Here is a 21,752-nt window from a genome sequence, read left to right as displayed (position 1 = left end):
GTTATTTTGCCCTGCCCTCCCTCTTGGTGGTATAGCACAGGAAACTGATCTGCAGCTTTAAATGATGAACTGGGCTTTAAACCCATGGAATCATGGAATGGTTTGGGTTGAAAGGAACTTCAAAGATCAACTAGTTCCAAGCCCCGTGCCATGGGCAGGGATGCCTTGCACTAGACCAGGTTGCTCAAGACCCCATCCGACCTGGTCTTGTGTATGCAGATGTGTGTGGGACTGTATTCTCCTACTTTGCTGCTCATGTATTTAAAAAAACCTGTGGGTATTCTTCAGAGAGACCACGGTTTGGGAAGTTCTGCTGATTGATGCTGTTAGCTGTGCAAACTCCTAACACATCAACTGTGCTGATTTTGGCTGGGGTAGAATTAATTTTCTTCACACTGGCTGGTATGGGGCTATGTTTTGGATTTGTGCTGAACACAGGGTTGATAAGATAGAGATGTTTTTGTTATTGCTGAGTAGTGCTTACACAGAGCCAAGGCTTTTTTGTAGTGCCACGCTGGCAAGGGAAGTTGGGTGCATGGGAGATTAGGAAGAGTCGCAGCCAGGACAGGTGACCCAGACTGACCAAAGGGATTTTCCAGACCATATGACATCATGCTCAGTATATAAAGTGGGGGGAAGAAGGAGGAAGAGAGGGAACATTTGGAATGATGGTGTTTGTCTTCCCAAGTAACCACTATGCATGATGGGGTGCTGCTCTCCTGGAGATGGCTGAACACCTGCCTGCCCATGGGAAGCAGTAAATTAATTCCTGAAGGTACCTAACACCTGAAAATTCATGTTGCATGCACTTAAAAAATGTTCCTTCACATGATTTTTTGGATGATTTATCTTGTTAGTTGTTATAAATTGCAGTCAGAATGAGCAATCTAAATGCTTGCAGAATATCAGTTCTGAAAGCCACCCCTTCCTTCAGCTTTTGCTTGGTCTTATAATTTAGATAATACAATAAATACTGTAATTCTAACTACCACTTCATTTTCTGCAATCATTTCAGTATACTGGTTTTGATTAATTTAAAGCCCAGTGTCTCTGCTCCTGCTCTGTTCTAGCAAACAGACATTCAAGATCCAGAAAGAGCCAGTTAAATTTAGTAAACACTTAATGCTCATCTCCTGAACAATTTAAACTGACACACTGACCCAATTAGCTTTTTGGCATCACAAACAGTCAGTTTAGGGAGGGTGGTGGTTCTGCAGCAGTAATAGGAACCAGATATTTCTTGTACTGTTTGCCTGTTTTAGATATCTCAAATAGAACAGTTAAGAGGCTCCAGCAGCAGCAATATGGATGAAGAAGTAAAATTAAATTAGACAGAGAGTCTATCAGCAATATCAACCTGGGGACTCTGAGTCCATGAAGCAATTGTTTTTACTTAGTTTAGGTTAACTGATACAAGTTGAGCATGATAGGACTAAAAATAAAGATTCTATTGGTGTTTTTTTTAAACAACTGGTTGATGTTTAGATTAAATCCCCAAAATTTCTTAATAAGCTAGATAAGGTGCTTTTGATAATTTATCTTTTAAAATTAGTTAGAGATCTGAAGTTAACATATCCATCATTTACCAACCTCTAATAACAAAGCCTGTTGGGAACATAATTTTAACTGGGGAATGTGTTCAAATAAAGCACACTATTTTACTCACATTCTCAAAAGAAACCATGTTGAGTCCTGACCAGTGAGCAGAAACAGAGTTCCTTGATTTAGAATGGAAAATGTGCAGTGGACGAATAATGAACTGTTTAAAATCTGCAACTTGTGTGACTTTGTATGAGGCACAGAGCTGGCAAATACATGGCACAATACAGGGATACAATACCTGTAGTTATATCTGTACTGGATTACCTCTGTATCTGTAGACACCTGTGATACCTGCGCTTTCTCCCTCATCGGAGGAAGGGTATCTCAGGAGTGACCCCAGTGGTGCACTGTCCTCTCCCAGGCTAATGTTTGCTTAATTTGTCTTTAAGACCTTCACTCTCTAAGGTCACCGACTGCTGAACTCTGGGCTGAAAGCACCTGCACCAAGCTTTGCTCAGTATGGTATAGCACTAAGTGCCACGTCCAGTCATTTCTTGAACACTTCCAGGGATGGTAACACTGCCACTTCCCTGGGCAGCACATTCCAATGCTTAACCAACCTTTCACTGAAGACATTCTTCCTGATGTCCAATCTGAACTACCCCTGAGATCCTAAAACCTGTGCTGAGGTGTCAGATATAGGCAGGCTCCCCAGGCCCTGCTCCTGCTTTGGGCCACATTTGAGCACCCAAAACAGCAGGCACAGCTGGTTCCCAGCACAGCCTGAGATCCAGGCTCAACCAGCAGGGTAGAGGTGCCTGTTGGGAGGAGCTGCAAGCAAAGCTGTGAAGGCTCACTGCTTAAGAAACTGTTGACTGATGTTACAAGCAATAGAGGATTGTATTACAGGCAGATGCTGGAGTTTCAATTTACACTTAGTGCATGACAAAAGCCTTGATAATTCTGTCCCCAAATCCCACAGGTCCCAGACCAGTCTTGGTGATGAGTTGACTGTCATCACTATCAGGCGTGTTATATAAGGGGGGGAGGGAGCAAAGTGGCTGAATTCTGTGGAGTTTTAATCACCCTCCAAACAAGCATTTTAAAGGCATGGAAGCATTAGGGTTAAGTAACACTCTCCTTAGTCAAAATATTCATGGGCCACTGAAAAAAGCTGGGGAGTGGTAGATATTTCATCAGAAACCAGGAGCAAAGAAACAGAAACATTACCAGGTACAGAAAGCATGTTACTGTTGTCTTAATTTGGAAGAAGAGGGTTAGCAAAGGCATACGATACAGGGAAGCTGGCAATACCACTCTAAAGATCAGAGAAACAGAAGAGACAGAAATATCTAAAAGGTCTTTTTTGGCAGGTCTTTTAGGTAATTTCTGCTGTTATAGTACTGGTCAAAGTTGTTTATAATTCAGAAACTTTTGTGGGTTGATATCAGTAAAAGAGAATAAAACTTTTTTTTTTTTTTCCAGAAAGAGAAAAGCCTCTCATAATACTCAAGGAGAGTTTTCAAGAGCATTCAGCTCAAACCTGGATTGCTACCAATTAAGCTAATGTTAATCAGCTTAATGCTCATGCCAATGCATAAGCATGTTATTGAGGAAAGGATGAGAGGTACCAAAGCCATCCTTGCCTTGGACACTGCTGACAAGGAACTTTATATTGTGCAGCTCTCAGTGATAATACAGTGTGCTGAGTGGGTATTTATTTTCTCTCCAGTTCCTTTTGCTGAAAGAAATAATTAAAGATAGAAGCACTCCATAGCTACATTAGCAAAGAGATCTGGAGAACACCTGACCAGCTCATTCCTCAGCTGTGCTGGTTTTCAGTCTGAGATTTTGACAGTAAAACAATTTCCAGTAACACTTCTCCCTGGCTAGGACAGTTTCTTACTCTGAGCTGAGGAAGGTGTAATGCCAAAAGAGTCCAGGTCTATGTGAGTCTGTGCCAGGGAGAACTGCTGAGGTATATTAAGTTTGCTGGTCAGATCATAGAACCATAGAATGGTTTGGGTTGGAAGGGACCTTAAAGACCATCTAGTTCCAACTCCTTGCCATGGGAAGGGACACCTTCCACCTAGATCAAGTTGCTCAAAGCCCCATCCAGCCTGGACTTGGCCACTTCCAGGGATGGGGAATCCACAACTTCTCTGGGCAACCTGTTCCAGTGTCTCACCATCCTCACAATGGAGAATTTCTTCTTAATATCTAGTCTAAGCTTACCCTTTTTGAGCTTGAAGCATTCCTCCTTGCCCTATCACTACATGTCCTTGTATAAAGTTCCTCTCCAGTTCTCTTGCAGGCCCCCTTTAGGTTACTGGAAGAGATTACTGGAAGGCTGCTATAAGGTCTCCCTGGAGCCTTCTTTTTCTATGCTAAACAACCACAGCTCTTTCAGCCTGTCTCCACAGGAGAGGTACTTCAGCCCTCTGAGCATCTTTGTGGTTCTTCTCTGGACCCGCTCCAACAGGTCCACATCCTTCTTAAGCCAGGGCCCCAGAGCTGGAGGCAGTACTCCGGGTGGGGTCTCAGTAGAGTGGCATAGAGGGGGAGAATCACCTCCCTCGCCCAGCTGGCCATGCTGCTTTTTACACAGCACATGAAGAAAGCACTCCATAGCTGATTCCGTGCTCCATGTCCCTTCAGTGTCCTGGCAGTCATCATATTGGATCTTATTCTAAAAATAAGGAAACCTGTTGTGACCCAGGCCAGGGCACTCTGTTGAGGTATCATATGTCTTAGTTTGGAAAAGAACATTTAATGTCACAGTCTGTCTCTTTCTCATGGCTTACTGTTAAGTGCAATGGTTTCAGGTAACAAGGGCAATAGTGCTGACATTTAATATTTTAAGAAAGGGTTTAGCATATGATTTGATAACTGGAAATTTTTACAATTATACTATGATTATTTCTTCCAAGAAACAGTGGTACTGCAGAGACCTTTTAAATTACATTTTAAGCATGTCAGAAGAGTACTCCTCCCAAGGAAATATGAAATAATTTTGCTGTTGTGAATTCCTGGGACCAGCGAAGAAGCAGTGCAGACAGCCACGGTGTTCAGTGACTAAAGACTATTTCTCGCAACAGTAGGCTCCAAAGACGTTCCCCACTGCAGAAAAGAATTCAAATTTTGGAGCTCCCTCTGCTGGTTCTACAGTAACTTTCACTCAATCGCCTTTCTCTTTTCTCTGATTGCTCATTATCACTTAAAAAGTTAATTTCAGGTATTGTTGTAATAAAAGAAAAAGTTATTATATTGCTTATCAGAGCATGTGTCTGGGATAATTGATGTTACATTGGAGAAAAATATGACATTCCTCTAACAAGGAGAGAAAAGATTTCTTCTTCTAAGTCTGGTTTCAGGACTTGCAAATGCATAGTGCATGTTTACAAGTGTTTAGTGGAAGCATATGTCCCTATCACTCCATTTTCCCGTGAATTCCTAATATGTGTGCACTCACGTGACTGCTTTTATACATGTTAGAGTCTGCCTTACTGAGTACAAACAAGGTAAACCATGAAGCCAACACTTGTGAAAACACTGAACAAAATAGCACAAGCACACACTGCCAAGAAACTAGGTACAGGGTTTTATACTCATTCTTTATACTCCTTATTTAACTGTTACATGGTCTAGAATATCCCTCATTTTCTGTGATGTATTTTCTTACTGTCATGTATGTAAATGGCACTACAGGGTTTTGGTTTGCTTTTCTAAGATGAAATCAAGCTTAGTATGCCACACAACACAATTGCACAGGTATTTCAGGTGCATGTGTTAAAAAGCAACCAAACAGTTGAGAGAGAACACAGGTATCAGAAACAGTGTATATCCAAGGTATTGCTCAAGTATCATTCTTTTTTTTTTAACCAATTGGCTGACTTTGCTTATGAGTCTATGGTTATTAATCCAAATTCTCAAAGATTAAAATTAACCTCTCCATTTTGATAGGCAGTGGCTCATCTCCTGTTGCTTTGCAGCAAGTATGCCATTACAGGTAAGTTTGCAGAATAGCCTCCAAAGTACATGGAATCAGAGACTTGAACCTTTCTGAGACATACTTTTGCTCTGCATGCAACAATCTCCCCTGCAAAAATTAGTTTTCTATTCCAATTTTGGTAGTGATTATGTTTGCAAAATAGCCTTAAATTTAAAAGGTAAAGTTTGATTACGTTCAAGTATTTTCTGGATGGATTAAAGGAATCTGAAAATAGATAGTAGAGATTTTCTTCCTGTTTTTTGTAGGGGAAAACCCACTGGTTTTGCAGCTAAGCTGCAATAAATTCCAACCATCCTGAGGTTTGCACATCAACTGTAGCCTATAAAAAAATCTTAACAGTGGAGGTATGTAGCCCTCAATGAGGCTGATAAAATACTAATGGGAGAGCCATAATGTAATTACAGGAACAGCTGATTAAATCAAGATAGCACTTAACGAGATAATTCCAAATCATGATTATTTTAGATTATATCATCATTTCAGTGACACCACTGAGAGGTGATTAGAGATGGAACTTTAACTTTCAACTTTTTAACAATTTCATTTATATTTATTTAATCACTAATATGGAAAAAAACCTTCTATTTTCTCTGAGTTCATTGAGACATGAGTATATTTTCAGTTCCAGTTTGCTTGAAGAAAAGGTATCTTTCAAAAGACTAGAAGGGTGCCTACTTCTGGATATTGATAACTGGATAATGGACCCATAAATACATGCTGAGCTGAATCTTGTGAAGGTAATTAGAAAATTATCCCACTGAAGTCACTGGAAGTGTTCCTTCTGATCCTTGCAGAAACTGAAATGACCCTCTAGTGACTCTAAAGTTTTCAGTCTTCCCAACATTTTATGATATATTTAAAATTATTTGAGCTTTGGTCTTTGTTATTTATTTAAACAAGGAAAAGATCTTTCAGTGATGATATTAATCGCTAACTATAGAGTACAGCAGTGCTCTCAGATACCAAACATGGTAAAAGGTACTTTTTACCAAAAAAGTTAAATTGCCATAGTTTAGGGGGAATTTATCCTACCTCTGAATACTGAAGTATTCTGAATGGCAGTCAGCATTTCCTGTAGTTTTTAGCCTTTGTGTTTAGCATCACTGAGGTTTCTTGTGGTCATAGTTAGCTCTAGGTGTTGCTGAGACGAAAGCCAAGACTACTTGCATCAGTACAGTATGAATGAGACAGGAGTGCCAGCTGCAGCAAGGCTGCACTGCCATGGTCCTCAGCACAGACCTGCACACGTCTCCTTACTTGTCAGTGCAGTGTCAATCCAGATCCGCAGGCTGGGATGGAGCACATCACTTAATGCTTGTGCTGATGTGAGTGGCTGTGTCAGCTGGCATCCCACACTGCTTTGGGTTCCTCTCCACTGCAAAATGCTCACCCTGCTGAATTTTGGTGCTGTCAGTGGGTACCACTCTCTTCTAAAAGCTGGCCTTCTTTTCTGAGGTCAATTTGTGATCTAAAAGAACCTCTTAAAAATCGTGGCTGTAACGCATAAAACACCTTTGTATTCAATGACAAGCATTTTTACATCTCCACATCTCCATGAAAGAGGGAATGGAGTAAAGCTGCTGTCCTACTACAGAAGTGTTGCTTCTCTTCTGTGTAATGTTTCGTTCTGACAGATTAACAGTCACTCGTAGCAAGTAGGTGCCTTGAATGGAGAAGGAAAAACAGTTCAGGACAAAGGCAAGTAACACTTCTGGAAAAATGTGGTGCACTCACCTAGTATTTGGCAACGAAGACGAGCAACATAAGGGTACTGCTGAACACAAAAGATGACTACATCAGGGAACCTGCAGCTCCCACTGTTCTTCACCCCTGCTTTTGGTTGCCAGGGAGTATGGTGTTGGAGTAATGTTGACAGCAGCAACAGTGATTTGGAACTTGGTATCTGCTATTCAGAAGATGCCAAACACCACGTGATCAAGGTCACGTAGGTTTTGCTTGTATGAGCTTTCCTGTTGGGGATTGTGATGACATATAGTCCTTTCCTTGCCTTTTTACATTTGGTAACTATCTCACAACTATTGAGTTCAAGTTAGGAAATGGTACTGATTGAAAAGTCACTGCTCCTAAGGACATGTCTTCCTAAAGTGCATTGCAATAATACATTTTATTTGTACAATAATATTTGCATTTTTAAACAATCTGTATTTGTTATGCATATATTATTGTGTATTTAGTTATTAAATGATATATATAATTATTATGTGCAAAATTGTAATTACATATATATTTCAGAATAATCAGACTTGATAAGAAACATATTTTCAGTCTTTTCTAAAATACCTGTACTTTTTAGTCAGTAAAGGACAATGTTATTCCTTGGAAGTATTAATACTCTCCTATCTAACAGGAAGGAAAGTATCGATAAGCAAAGACACACCAGATACCTAAGGGAGATGACATAATTAGTATTCATTATTAATGAAGCTATTGCCTCATTCACATGAAATACAGAGCACTTAATACTCGATTTACCTCATCTTTCCATCAATAAATACATTCCTTTTAGAATGTGATGTTATATGTCCTCACTTGGGAAATCTGTTCACATGGAATGCACTAATTAGAAGTTTCATTTCAGTTTGACTTTGCCTTGCCTTTGGCTTTAGCTCACTTGGTTTTGTAATCCCACTGCACACCACCTTATAATATTTAACACATTAATCTATGTATCTGACAATAATCACAGCATTGAAACTACTGTCCTGAGGATAATAGGAGCAACAAGCAAACTCAGCCATGTAGGGTTTTCTTCTGCTTACCAGTTACTTAGAATGAGAAGCAGCATAGGAACTGGAGTAAGAGTGGCTGGCAGTCACCGCAAGAACGTGTTCAAGAAGCATTTGAACGATACTCTCAGTCACATGGTGTGACTCTTGGGGTTGGTGCTGTGCAGGGCTAAGGGTTGGACCTGATGGTCCTTGTGGGTCCTTTCCAACTCAGCATATTCTGTGATTCTGTGTTAGCAGAGTAGCTCTTACACATGGCTCATGGTCCCTCTTTCAGTTCCTCTTTTACCATGTTCTTTGTGGCATGACTAAAATTTTCATACTGCTGGGAAGAACTGAAGACTGGTTTTGTAAGATGTTTACATGGCAAGTGATTCCTATTATGGGTTGTTTTACAAGCTTAAGAACTAGGTATCCACCCCAGAAATGCCTTAAACAGGATGGACAACGTCTCTCAGGGGAGTTTTGAAGGGAGCTGCACTGACATTGCAGGACCAGGCAGTGATGACAGTCCCAAGTTTCAGAGAAAGAAGGCAGCAGTGTCCAGGAGGAAGGGAAGGAGGTGAGGAGGCACCTGAAAGGGAGGTTAAGGAAGCAGTGGCAGCAGTCACAGACCGTGTCTGATAATGTCTGCCAGTGGTCTGAAGCAAGATTGGACTATAAGGATATGAAGAACAGCTTTGTCCTCTTAAGTGTTGCAAGATCCTGAAAGGTAACAAATAACCACATATCCTACTGTCTCTAGGAAGAATTTCAGGTGATCCTGAATGATCAGACTAAGTGTAACTTAATAGTGTAACAGTTTAAATTAAAGAAGTCAAACATATTAGAAGAAAATTGGATATAAAATATGCTGCTTTCTGCCTTACTGCCTTTTCTTTTGGGGGAAATTTCACACAAACATTTATGGATTGCACTGTCTTAAATGTCACCTTGGCAGCAATGCTTCAATGAACAGGTGACAAATGCTAGATTACTGTATGTAGCATCCTGAAACTCATCTGCAAGTGAGGTAATGAATAAATGAAGGGATGAATTAGGGTGAAATCAAAAGATCACTAAAAAAAGATTAAAAAAATGAAGGAATTTTAAAAAATCCTAAACCAACAGGTAAAGACCTCAGCTGAGACCTGGAAATAACTTGTGGCTGTATAACCAGGAACAGCTTTGTGGTTTGCCTTCACCATATGAAGACTTGTCAATAGCATCTAACCCAAAAATAAGCCCTGGGCATGGCTGATAGCCTGTTTCTGTAAATAGGAAGAAGAGAGGAAGACTCCTTAGGAAGCCTCTTTCAGCAGGACTTTCCAGATACAAAAGAAGTGAGGAGATAGGCCCTCAGAGAGGTCTGTAAATCAACCAGTGATGTATGTAACCACAGAGAACCATTATCCACAGCTCCCCCTTCCCAAGTACTGGCAAATGAGAAGTGATTCAGGCACTAAGAGGGGCTACTTCACGACAGTCTAAAATATCAGACCTGGGCTCCTAATTCCAAAGAGTGTGGGTCTCTTAAATCCAGTCCCGTTTTAGACAAGGCTGTGCCTTTCCCTGCAAAAGTACCATGCAGTAGGATTAAAAGAATTATGATGAAGCATTTTTTTAATCCAAAAATGTAATTAAACAATACCTAATTAAATTGTTGGGTTTTTTGCTTTCCACCTTCCTTTTGAGTCATCAGCATGTCTGCATGGGCCATCCAGGAGAACACTACTATGGGACATGATCCAGTCCCACACTAACTTGATGAAATCTGGTTTCAGCCAAGGCAGTGGAGTCTGGCCACTGAATATCTAATGGCATTTCACTGCTGCTCACAAACGAGGGCCTGATCACACTACTAAACCAGTGGCTTCTAAAGTTTGGTTCAACTGGGTTTTAAGACAGCAACAGTAACATATACATTCACCTTCCATGAACACAGCTTAATAAAATACAAGATATTCAACAGTAGTAATTGGTTTGATAGATCATAGACTCGGAGAGGCAAGTGTTAAAAGATGGAGATAACGGCTCAGTGTCTGGCCAGGAAGACAGGCTGACAGGGAGTGACTCATCTGCCCACTGATGAAAGGGAAATTCATCTGTAGGTTAGCCCAGCAAACTGTCACTGCCATAATGGTTTAAATTATCCCATCACTGGGCTATTGTAGCACTCAAAAAACATTGAAACTTGGGATTATTTGTGGGGGAAGATGGTTTAAAAAGGGAAAGGAAAGAAGTTAGCCATGTTTCCTGCCAAGACACTGATAAATGGCAGTGGTGAGGGAGAGAGTAAATCAGCAGCAGGTATCATTTTCTTATTACTCGGTGCTTTGCATTTACCTTGGATGCTCTGAATTTGTGCTATGAATCAGAAACAGTACCACAACAGTAGTATTTCAACTGGTCTGATAAAGTAAAGAATTATCTCAGCAGTATCTGCCTTTCCAAATTTATTCTTTGGTTATTTACCTCATACATTTTGGTGGCTAGAACCTCTTTGCAGACAGTTTGAAAAAACATCGGTGCTTTTCTTCTGATAATATAGGAAAGATGGGCCTTTCTGAAAGCTCAGTAGAATGTCTCTGATGTCCCTGTGCCTCCTTTTCTTTGCTTCTAACTGGGAAACAACGCCCAAGTGGTCTTCTAGGCAGAGTGACCTCAGTGTGATTGGAGTTTTCAGTATCCTTCCTTGACTCCTTTGGGCTTTTGTTCCACTTCTCATGTTACACAAAAGGGAGAAGCGATCCCTCACATCTCAAAAACCTCTGCTCAATAAAGAAGCATTGTTCCACTTCATAAGGTGGACTACTTCTAGTCTGGGGAGTCTGAAGAGCAAACTTATTTTTTACTGATATACTATCTAACATATTGTCCCTCAAAAATTATTAACCATTCAGACACTACAAAAAATGATGGAATTCACTCTGCCTAAATTCTACAGTCTAGGTTTAGATTTAGGTCACTAAAACATATCTAAGTGGTAGATAGCAACCCAGCCATGCTCTTTCCAGGAAGTCTGGAAAGTCTCCAGGGATTATCAAACTTGTCCTAATGTGCTCAGACATACTGTTTTGAGGGCTGCAAGCTTGACTTGCAACCTAGTAAAGACAGGTGCTAAAATGTGGGAGGTCTTAGGCTCTCAGATGTCCTCAGCAAGAAGCACTTTGAACCTCTATAATTTTCTTGTTTCCTCTACTCCCAGATATCCCAAGTGAGACTACTCACTACCATTTCTTCTTGAAGGGGCCAATTCACAACCAAGAATACGAGAGAGATGAAGACACAAGGGTGAAATTATGATTACACTGCACCTTACACAAATCTCACTGATTTAAGCTTTAGCTGTTGAGTACTAAGGACATCTGCAAGCCAGACAAAAAAGTCAATCAGCCTCCCACAAAAGAATATTTAGGAAAAGGTCCTGCAGTTCTTGAGATCAGCTTGTCACATAACCTTAAACAACAAATTACATTAGATGAGGCCATAGCTACTGTTCTATAGGGATGTGATAAATAAAACAGTACTTCCAGCATAGGTGGATGAAATTTCTCTTGACTAATTTATCATTTTACATGGTAAAAGAATTCATGATGCTTGAATGGGATCCAGTAGCTATGTTCTGGCTTTGCACTGGCCAGCTAGTAACATCCATCAAACCAAACAGCTAGCAAAGAGGATTTCTGATTGTAAATGAGACCACCATGCAAGTGGTTGATGCAAAAAATACAAGTAGGAAGACCACCATAAACGTTAATAGCTCCAGTATTCTTGACTCTTCTCAAGTTTCAGTGTAGACACAGCATCTTGTAGGAAACTTCTGATTTTCTCTGGCAGTAGGTCATGGGGGCATGTCTCCCTTGACCTGGCATAGGTGTTGGTGAGAAGGAACGTGATGGGTGGCTCTGTGCTTTGGGAGGGAGGTGGATAAATTCCACTTGTTTTAGTTGATGTCATGTTCCAGTGGAGGAATTACCCCACAAGCAGTCTGGACAGTAATGTTTCTGTCTTTTTCCCAAAACCCTTAACAGTAAGCCAACTACTATCCCTACTATTCTTGTATCACTCCGGAGTACTTGGGCCTCACACTCCCTCAATTCTCTGAAATTTTGCAGTATTTTAACTCACCTGGTTTCAAGGGAGCTACTTCTAAGCAAATCAACAGAGAATCTGTTGTTGTGCTAGGAAGTCTCTCAAAGGATTTACTGTGCTGTAAGCAACCACTCTATTTTCTGTTTACCTTGCAGGTAATAACAAACATATTCCGTGGAGAGTCAAAATAGAGAAGAAACATACCAGTCAAGTCACTAAAAGAAAATTAAGGCTTACTTTTCCCTGTAAACATGTAATGCATTAATAGATTAATTTCCCATTAGACAAATGAGGTAGCATGCTACGGAAGATGAACTGCATATCAGATGCAGTAAAACTCTAATCACAATTAAAATAGCTGAGTAAACATTATCTGAATCAGAACCAAGCTGCACTAGGGAAGCTCTTCACCATGGTGCTATGTTTGAAGTATAGTTTATATGCCAGGGCTTACTGACTGCATTAAAGTTACCCTGGTTACTGAAGACTCCCATTCAATCACCTGAAATTTGTTGTCTCTGCAGTGGAGAACTGTGTGTTTATTACAGAGTTGGGTTTTGATAAAATGACCCAGAACACAAACACAGATATCTGAACCAGTGTATTTAAAATTGAAATTAAAAAACAGAAACAAAAATCTCTCGATCCATGTCTTCAACATTAGACATGTGACAAGGAGCACAGTAATCAAAGATGCAGCAAAATTGTCATGATCATGATAACATGGAAATACTTACCATAGCATGATGATAAATGACAATATTGGTAACTATGTTGAGACAAATAGTTGAACAAAATATAATTACATAGCTTTAGCATCATCATTTTTCTAAAGCAGTATAGTCATTTGGAAGGACAATTTGAATCATGTGTAATTCTAACTGTTACATGAAATAAAGGATAAAGTCAATCAAGCCTGCTCTTCTGCAAGATCATTCACTCTGGACACATGAACATAACCATACAAATCTTCAGGTTTCATCAGGTCAATCAGAACAGTCAACTAGGATAAATAGTCTTGGGAAGAGTTTAGAAAACTAAAAGCCACATCAGGCCTGCAGTACACATGGTCCTTAGCTTATGTAAAGTATGTGGCCCTTAAAGAAAGTATGTTCATTGGTGTCAACTCAGGTCCAGGATGAATCTATGAAATAGTTTGAAAACCATGGATACAATTGATAGAAGGGTGAAGATTCAGAAGAACTGCATGTTAAGTAATCGGGAAGATATACATGTTATGAGCTTGGATTTTTCCTAACCTCTTCATCCCAATCAAAATCTAATGTAGAATCATCTAGCTCTGCTATTGAGAAGAGAGATTTCTGTGTTATCACACTGGCCTTACCAGCATTTCCCAACACAAAACTCTTCCTTCTGCTAGGATTGCTCATGTGCACCTTCAGTGATGTACTATGGCTTTCCTTGTTAGTGCCAGTCCTAATGGCAGGTGAGGTTTCTGATTTTGACTCAGGACGTGACACAAAGGAGAAAGTTGACAGTTTGGCTAATGTGCTGGAGCGCACCTTCCCTGTGCTTGGGCCACCAAGTTTCTCCTCTCCTTCCCTTTTCTTCTCAGGGGGTGGATGTGACGCAGCATCAAAACTGACATCAGAGCATATTGTTGCCCTTCCTCTGATTTCTTTCCCTAAGGCCTGACTCTCCTGCTCTTCTTTCCCTTTATTATCAATTGATCGTTTTTCCAAACTACATTTTCCTAAGCGAGTCAACGTCATCTTGCCTTCCTCGGGGGGGCAGCATGCTTCTGGCACCTGCTCTCCCTGGAGCTGCTCCCCTGGCTTAAAAATAGTTTCATTGTGAAAAAGAGAAACTTCTTCATTTTTCTTCTCTGAAGAATGATCAAGTTTTGTCCTTGGTCTGAAAGAAAATTTAGCCAGTTTAGCAGTTGGGGGACTTTCACTGTCGAAGATTTCTGGCTCATGGGAACTTACATTTGTTTCCTTCACTACTTGACGTTTACTTCGTTTTCTCAGGGAAATTGTTGCACTTTTTGCTGCTACAGATATACTGTTCTCTTCTTCCCCTAGCACAGAATCTGCATCACTTGAAAGATTTGACAGGCCAGAGGCAGGTAATACTGAATGAAGAGCCTTTGCCTCAGGGTCCTGTGTACTTGTAAAGAATCCACGTGATTTCTCCGTGTGCAGCCTCTGCCACCTTTTAGAAGCATGTTGTGTAATAACTGAATCCTGCACACTAGCACTTGGTGATGCTGGGTCTGGAATACGAGCTTCTGAAGAAGAACAGTTGTGTTCTTCAGTCCTTTTCCTGCTTAACTTGGAAACTTTGTCCTGTTTCAAAGGAGCATGCAGATCCACAGCTGTTAGTGACTCTCGTATTCCATTTCCCTTCATAGGTACTGAAGCGGATCTTTCTTCAGAACAGGATATTTTACACGGGGTTTTTGAAGCCAAGTTATTTGGAGATATCTTGGGCACTGGAGACTTCTTCTGAGAAGTTTCTTCAGCATCAACTCTGCGCTCTTCCAGGCTGTCAAACCATGCCAGGCTGTTGGTATTTTTGTTATTACCATGTGCTTGGTTGCACAAGGTTTCTGGATGAATATCCCTGTCACAGCTGCCTTCAGGCAAAGGCTGTGACTCAGAGTTATCCTCTTGTTGCTTTGAAGGTTCTGACTGAGACCTTTGCTTTGACTGTCCAAACACATCCCCGTTCAAGCATCTTGTGGTAGCACTGAAATTTGTCTCTTCAGGCTGCAGCTGGGATGAATTTTCCATTTGCAATCTATAAAGTGAAAAAAAAAAAGGCCATAGTAAATTATTTTTCTTTCTTTTTCTTTCTTCATTGCATTATTGATACTTAATAGGTATGACTGTTGGAAAGCTACAAATAACGTAGCCCACAAAGGTATAGTGCTAAGTTTCACATACAGTTACAAAAGCTGGTGTTGCAGTCTGTGATCTTTCAGCACCTTTGACAGTAATTGGTAGAATTTACTGTCCCTAATTGATAGATGGACAGAGGAAGTAACCACCTAAACTGCATTTCCTTGGTAAACCAAACAGAAAAAAAATAAAAACTAAACAAACAGTTTTGCACTACTTACAACCATTTGCACTACTTACAACTACTTACAAAGTCCCTCGGGATTTTACATATTCTGTAAATCTATCTGCTAGAACAGGAACCTAATTAAATTTTATCCTGAACCAGACAAAGCCTCAAACAAGTTATTGGAATGGAAAATCTAGGTATTACTTGGAACAGTGGTTGTTGTTGGATTTCTCTCATAATCGCTATGTACACAACATGTCAAAAACTCCATATGATAGAGTGAAAGCATCTCAGATCACTTATAACACTTAATTATGACTGTCTGCGGCTATCAGTATTCTCATGGCCCACCAAAACAACAGAGGTGCTAGAATGAGGGTTCCCTCCAATCTCATTATAGCTGATATTCTGTTTATTGTACTTAAACATATAGTTTCAAAGGGAGACAGTATTCTGTTTTTTTGCTAAATAGTGATACAAACTGTGAGTGAAAAGCAGCCAGAGTCCATCCCAAAAGTAAATACATTTGTCTAAGAGAAATGATACTTATGCATTATAAACAGTTTCTCTGCTATATGAGAGAGAAAACATTACATTGACAAGTATGTTTTAGAGTAATTATCATAACTGTTTACTAACATGTTTATTCTTAAATTTTTTATGGGATATAGACTATGACTTGTCGTGAAGGGATGAGAGATATATGCTTGTTTTATTGAAATAGGGGGAATGCATGGAACAAGTCTTTCAGTACAGAATAGGTTATTTTAAAGAGGACATTAATTTAGTATTCCCTAAGCTGCTTAAGGGACAGAAGAAGAAATCAGCTTAATTTGCAGCATAGGGGGTTCAATGAGATATTGGGAAAACCTTTATGAGCATTAGGTGGAGCAATCATGGAATAGACTATACAGTGGCAATGGAAAATCCTCATCATTAGAAGGGCTTCAGAACAGATAACATGAGCCCCTGCCAGGAAGGTCAAATGCAGACCTGATCCTGTCTTTGTATTTGATCTCCCATCCCATCCTACATTTCTATGATCCCTTGTGAACACCTCTGTTTTAAAACTAGTTTTTGTCTGTCTCTGGAATATATCCTATTTTCATCTGCTTTTGTTGACTCTGTGGTTATTTAACATATCATTACTATGACTTACAAAATAAGTCTCAAAAGTAGTTAAAAGAAAAGTGAATTCTCCCAGCTGTTTCCATCAAATTCAACAACATTAATCTTTTATCTTCCTTTAACAACAAGAAAGTACAAATTTCTTTAGAGCCTAATCTCATTCCAGGAAACAAGTGTTATTTTTTTGTATTTTATTTCCTTTCAATCCTTGTGTTTTTCTCTCAGCCTCAGTACATTAATAGCTTTCTATTAAAAATGACAAATAGACTTTCCAAAGATTACTGCAGTGAGCTGAAAGCTAGAGATGAGACAGTGAAAATTCCAGCATGTCAAAAAAGAAAAATCACCCGAAAGAACAGAATTTTGATCCAGGCTTACATTTTCCCTTAGCAGAAAGGGAAGGATCCTGACAAGCCCAACACAAAAGAAGGCTTAAAAAATCATGAAGCAGATCTGCTGCAAGCAACAAAAGGTTATATAAAATTATTTGATCAGCTACAGAATCTGGCATTTGGCTCTAAGAAGCTCTGCTAAAATTTATCCGAGCATAGTATTGGGATATGAGTTGAGAACTGATTAAAATGCTCTTAAAATATTTGTAAATTCCATAACCCAGAGAGAGAAATGATCTTGATCTCAAAGTGCTACTTCAAAACAATCTCTCTGATTATCCATGTCCTCTAAAGAACAAGTCCCTTCCCAATGCCAGACCCTATTTTTAGACTCTCTCCAAATATTATCATGAAACAACTTCTTTTTCGCTTCTGAATTAGTTTGTTGCTTTGTATAGACCTGTCAAGTCTTTGTAGCTCTTTGTGCAGAAGATCTTGCAGCTCCAGCCGCTCCAATATGAGTTCACACTGTGTTCGGTACTGCGCCATTGGATTTTCGGGAAATGAGGTGTGTAAGGCATTGATGCCTCCAAGAAGTGCACCCCCCTATGTCAACAAAGAGATTGGAGAAAAAAAATAGTAGGAAACTACTTTTATTACTCAGCACCAAATTAACACAGTGCAGATCATTTTATCCAAAATTCTCCCCTACAAATTTTAAAGCTTAAGGTAAAAATATTTATTAATTGTATCCACATAAATAATCCCATTAGGTCTGCTCACATGGGCAAAGTTGCTCGTACACATAAAGCAATTACATGATCAAGCCTGCAGTTTACTTGTCCTGGTTTATTTTTATTGATACAAAGAATGGGAAGTCCACCTAAGGCTTGAGAACATCATGACTGAAAATGAAAATGACAGTTATAAAAGTTTTCCAAATACCTAGTAAAAATTCTGCCCATGTGAGGAACTTTTATAACAGAAGTAGTTCTGACTACTAGAAGTTTTCATTAGCTTTGCCTCATTTCTTAAAGGGAAAGACTTGGGTATTAAGGTTTATCAACACAGGGTGACTTGTCTGGCAGAAATATTTCTGAGTAGTTCTTTAAGAGTAACCATTTGGGAGTAATCCCAGTGACTTGTAAGTGATTTTAACCTGGGACAATTTTGCTGTGCCTTGTAAAAATTAAATAATTTTTATTTGGAACAGAGCATCTTGCACAGTGATTTGTTCCACAACAAATAATCTAGAATAGCTCTGTAGTTAACTGCTCTTTGGGAAAAAACACCTCACACCACAAACCCTCTATTTTGTCACAAATTAGTTAGTGTTTACCACTCCTGTCTAATCTATAAAATTCAGTACAAGTAATGAACAAGATATGTATCAAGTACCATGAGAGCAATAGCACAAGTCGGTGGAGTCTCCAGATACAGAAATTGCTACATGTGGCATCACATGTACCATACATTTTCAACTGTGGCAATTTATGGTTCTCCCATTTTGAAAAGTTTAAATTTTATATTAAAAAAATTACATCGAAAAACATAATTCTGTTGGCTAATTAAAGCCCTCTAACACTGCATACCGCTAAAAATAAGGCCATTCATGCAACCTCTAATGCATCTCACTGAAGTTACCACTTGGGGTTGTTTTTTTGCATATCAATTCAGGCACATGATAGATCTGTTCCACACAGAAGCACAAGTCTGTAGTCTCTGCAGTATTTGCTTCAGGAACTGGAAAGTTCATAGGTAATGAGGTGGGGACTCAGTGTCTTGGTTAGAACAGTTAAAAGCAGCCAAGGAGAACCAGATTCCACGTCTGACACTAAGTTCTAGTTCTTGTGACTCAGAATGAGCCAGTTAAGAAAAGGTTTTGAAAGACAATAAATCTGTAAGTGGGATCCTGATGTGGTGTGTGCATAGAAGGAAATTGCAGAAAACAGAAAATATACTCAAACACTCAAAGTGTTACTACTCTGAAACCCCAAACATCTCTCACGGGGTATGTTCCAGCAGACAATTTCTTCTCATTGTGCATAATTCAGCCTCACATCATAGAACAGGACTAGTACCATCCCATCACTTCACAAGGACTGTGTGAGGATATGTGAATTGGTATTTCTGAAATATTCAAGTACACTGGAAATGAATTCCACAGAAAAATATGTGAAGAAATTGAGAATACTGACATTAGAACAGCAGGCAATAAAGAAAATATTGAGCAAAACACTAACAAAAGATAGTTCCTTTTGGCCTGATTACTGTCAGCCTGTGACCTAAAGATCCAGTGGAAAAAAAGTAGATATATAGCCATGGAGTACAATAATGTCTTGTCCTCACTGAGTTTTCAGTGCTGTACTCGGCCATCACAGTGAGCTCCTTTAAAATAGTCTGTGTGTTTGTGTGTGAAATTCTAAGTGAATTTAAAATATCTGTGAGGTTTCATTCCTGTGCTGGTGCTCATGTCTCTCAGATATCTGCCCCTCTGAGATTCTGAGATATCATTTTGAGTAGAGGAAGGTAACCATATGACAAAATCACATGCTGAGGGCAGAGGATCTAGAACAGAGAAAGAAAAGAAAGAAAGTGTTACAGAGAAAGTCAGCAGAAAGGAAGGGCGTAAAATGCCCAGGAATGGGAAAATCCAATATAAAAAGGAGTAAAAGAAGAGTGATTGTAAAAGGAATAAAACAAGGATGGAAACATGACCAAGAGAAGGAGGGAGACAGTATTAACAAGAGGAAATGAGACAAAGAAAAGATCAAGTGGGGGAATTGAAATATGTTGACAAAGTAGGAAGAGAAATATAAGGGTGAATTCGAGGACAAAATGAACAAAAAACCACAATGAACTAGGTTGGTGAAGAAAATTTTATAGTCTTCCTTCCCAAGAGGGCTCACAAGAAATATCTGAACACTCGCAGGAGAACTGTAAACTTTAAATTTATACTGGCAAGAATATGGCTTATTGTAGAAGTTCCAAAGACAGTGTTGAAGATGGAGTTTGCTGAGGTAAAAGGTGGCAGCCAGTCCTTCAAGAAGGATACTCGTATTTCCCCATTTACAACCTCATTCTACAGACTGACAATTAGGTTGGAAACAGAGGATGTATCTATACAAAATGTTGTGGTTTTTCTTTTTCTAGAGAAGAAATCCATTTCTGAAAATAAACTTTTGCATGCTACTTTCTATCTTTTTTTACTAAAACAAAGAAATCTCTTCCATCAAAAAAGAAACAGTTTCAGTGAATCATTTATACTTTCCAGGAGGAAAGTAAAATTTGAACTTAAATAGCAGAGCACAAATTTGCAGATTCCTAGCAAAAATGAACACATTTGTCTACTTGCTCATAAGAAGTGAAGAGTGGAACAAATACAGTGAGCACACCAACTACTCCCAGGTAGTCTTCTGCAGTCATAATTCAGGTAAATTTCTCACTGACTCTTACTAGACAGATGCTTGTTATGCAAACTGCAGCCCTTGAGGGCAGGGCTGCATAAAAATGAAAGAATGAGCCATAGTTAAAACAATTCTTTTGCTTTTACTCATGCTGATGAGGTAGAGAGACACAGAGATGACATACTATTATATGCATACATTTCACTTTTTGATCTCTTACCAAAAACAAACAAAGAAAATTAGTATTTCAGAGTTCTTATATCCAAAACTGTATTGCTTCAAAATCACTGTCCCATCAAATTCCCATCTAGTTAATTACAGGTTTAATTGCAGTTAATGAACACTTATGTGATATCTTCCACTATTTCAGCAGCTTCACATTTTAACTTAGATGCAGTGCTGTCATTGAAAAGCTGAGCTCTTCAAAACAGTGCAATAATCTTTTCCTACTTAATAAGGTCAGGCCCCGTAGTATTTTTGAGATAAATTCCATTTGCTACACTGTGCAGTAGATTATCTGTGGCACAAATTGCAAGTCTCTCAACCCTCACTGAAAGAACAAGGGAGATCACAAGGGCCTACCTGCCACATATGACTTTGTGCATCTATCCTGAAGAGCTTTGTCTCCAAAAAGGAACATATCTACTCCTGCAAAGGTCTTTCAGGTCCATTGAGCTAATGGGTGCTATATAAAACTTTGAATATATTCATATCAACCTATACAGAAACATAGGAAATGCCATTTTGGATCAGACCAGTCAGCTGTGCAGTGGAGTACACCATCTCTGACAGAGCCAAACCCAAATATTTCAGACATGCTAAAAGCTCCTACGCATAAAACTTTGGATAATCTGCTTATGGTAATTTTTTTCCTACTCCGAAGCATGAAGGTTTATTTCTCTTAAAAATATTCTATCTGAAGTAATAGTGCCTATATTATTTTCCACATTTCTACTAAAAAAAAATCCCTTCTATCAGATTCACATTTCTTTTATTAATTCTAAATGTGCTGCCTTTTCAACATCCTAACAACATTACAGTAAACTAAAATCTAGCTTTCCACATTTATTTAATGCCTTTTTACATGGAAGCATTACATAAATCCACATGATAACTGGAATGCACAAATTTCTGTCCAACCACGTTCGGAATTTGAAGGTTTCTCAGAGTAAAATTAGCCTTCTACAAGTTCTGAGTTTTACTATTACCACCAACATAGTTCAAAATGATTTAATGGCAAAATAAAGTGTAGGTCTTGGCAATTGTTCAGACTTGCTTAAAAAAATTATTAGGTTCTCTCATACCTAGTTAATTAGTGACTACATAACATCATGGAGAAAAAACCCATCAGAGGCTATTAAACATGGAATTTATGGCTCAAAAGCTCTTTAAAATGTAGATTACCAAAACTCAATAGTATGCCAAAACTTCACTTAGACTGTGAAGTCTATAAAAAAAGGTATCAGGCCTTTATTGC

At 39.1% G+C, this 21,752-nt stretch overlaps 1 protein-coding gene across 4 annotated transcripts in view; it reads right to left on the bottom strand.

The window, feature by feature from the left end:
• Positions 1-12,859: 12,859 nt before the first annotated feature.
• The window catches only part of MCM9 (minichromosome maintenance 9 homologous recombination repair factor), a 48,641-nt gene continuing 39,748 nt past the window's right edge, over positions 12,860-21,752 (bottom strand). The window contains exons 12-13 of one of the 4 annotated variants that reach the window (XM_051792123.1): positions 17,329-17,474; positions 12,860-15,138 (exon numbers count right to left, since the gene is read on the bottom strand). In XM_051792123.1, the coding sequence (XP_051648083.1) occupies positions 13,611-15,138; positions 17,329-17,474 (1,674 nt within the window). In that variant the 3' untranslated portion in view covers positions 12,860-13,610. Of the gene's footprint in view, positions 15,139-17,328; positions 17,475-20,866; positions 20,993-21,752 lie in introns of those variants that run through there. The other 3 variants (XR_007905241.1, XM_051792124.1, XR_007905242.1) reach the window with 3 other exon arrangements.

This window comes from Manacus candei, unplaced genomic scaffold, assembly GCF_025592945.1.
Source record: "Manacus candei isolate 608988 ecotype Guabito, Panama unplaced genomic scaffold, ASM2559294v1 h1tg000034l, whole genome shotgun sequence".
Classification (NCBI taxonomy): domain Eukaryota; kingdom Metazoa; phylum Chordata; class Aves; order Passeriformes; family Pipridae; genus Manacus; species Manacus candei.
This window is presented reverse-complemented; position numbering and strand designations above follow the sequence as displayed.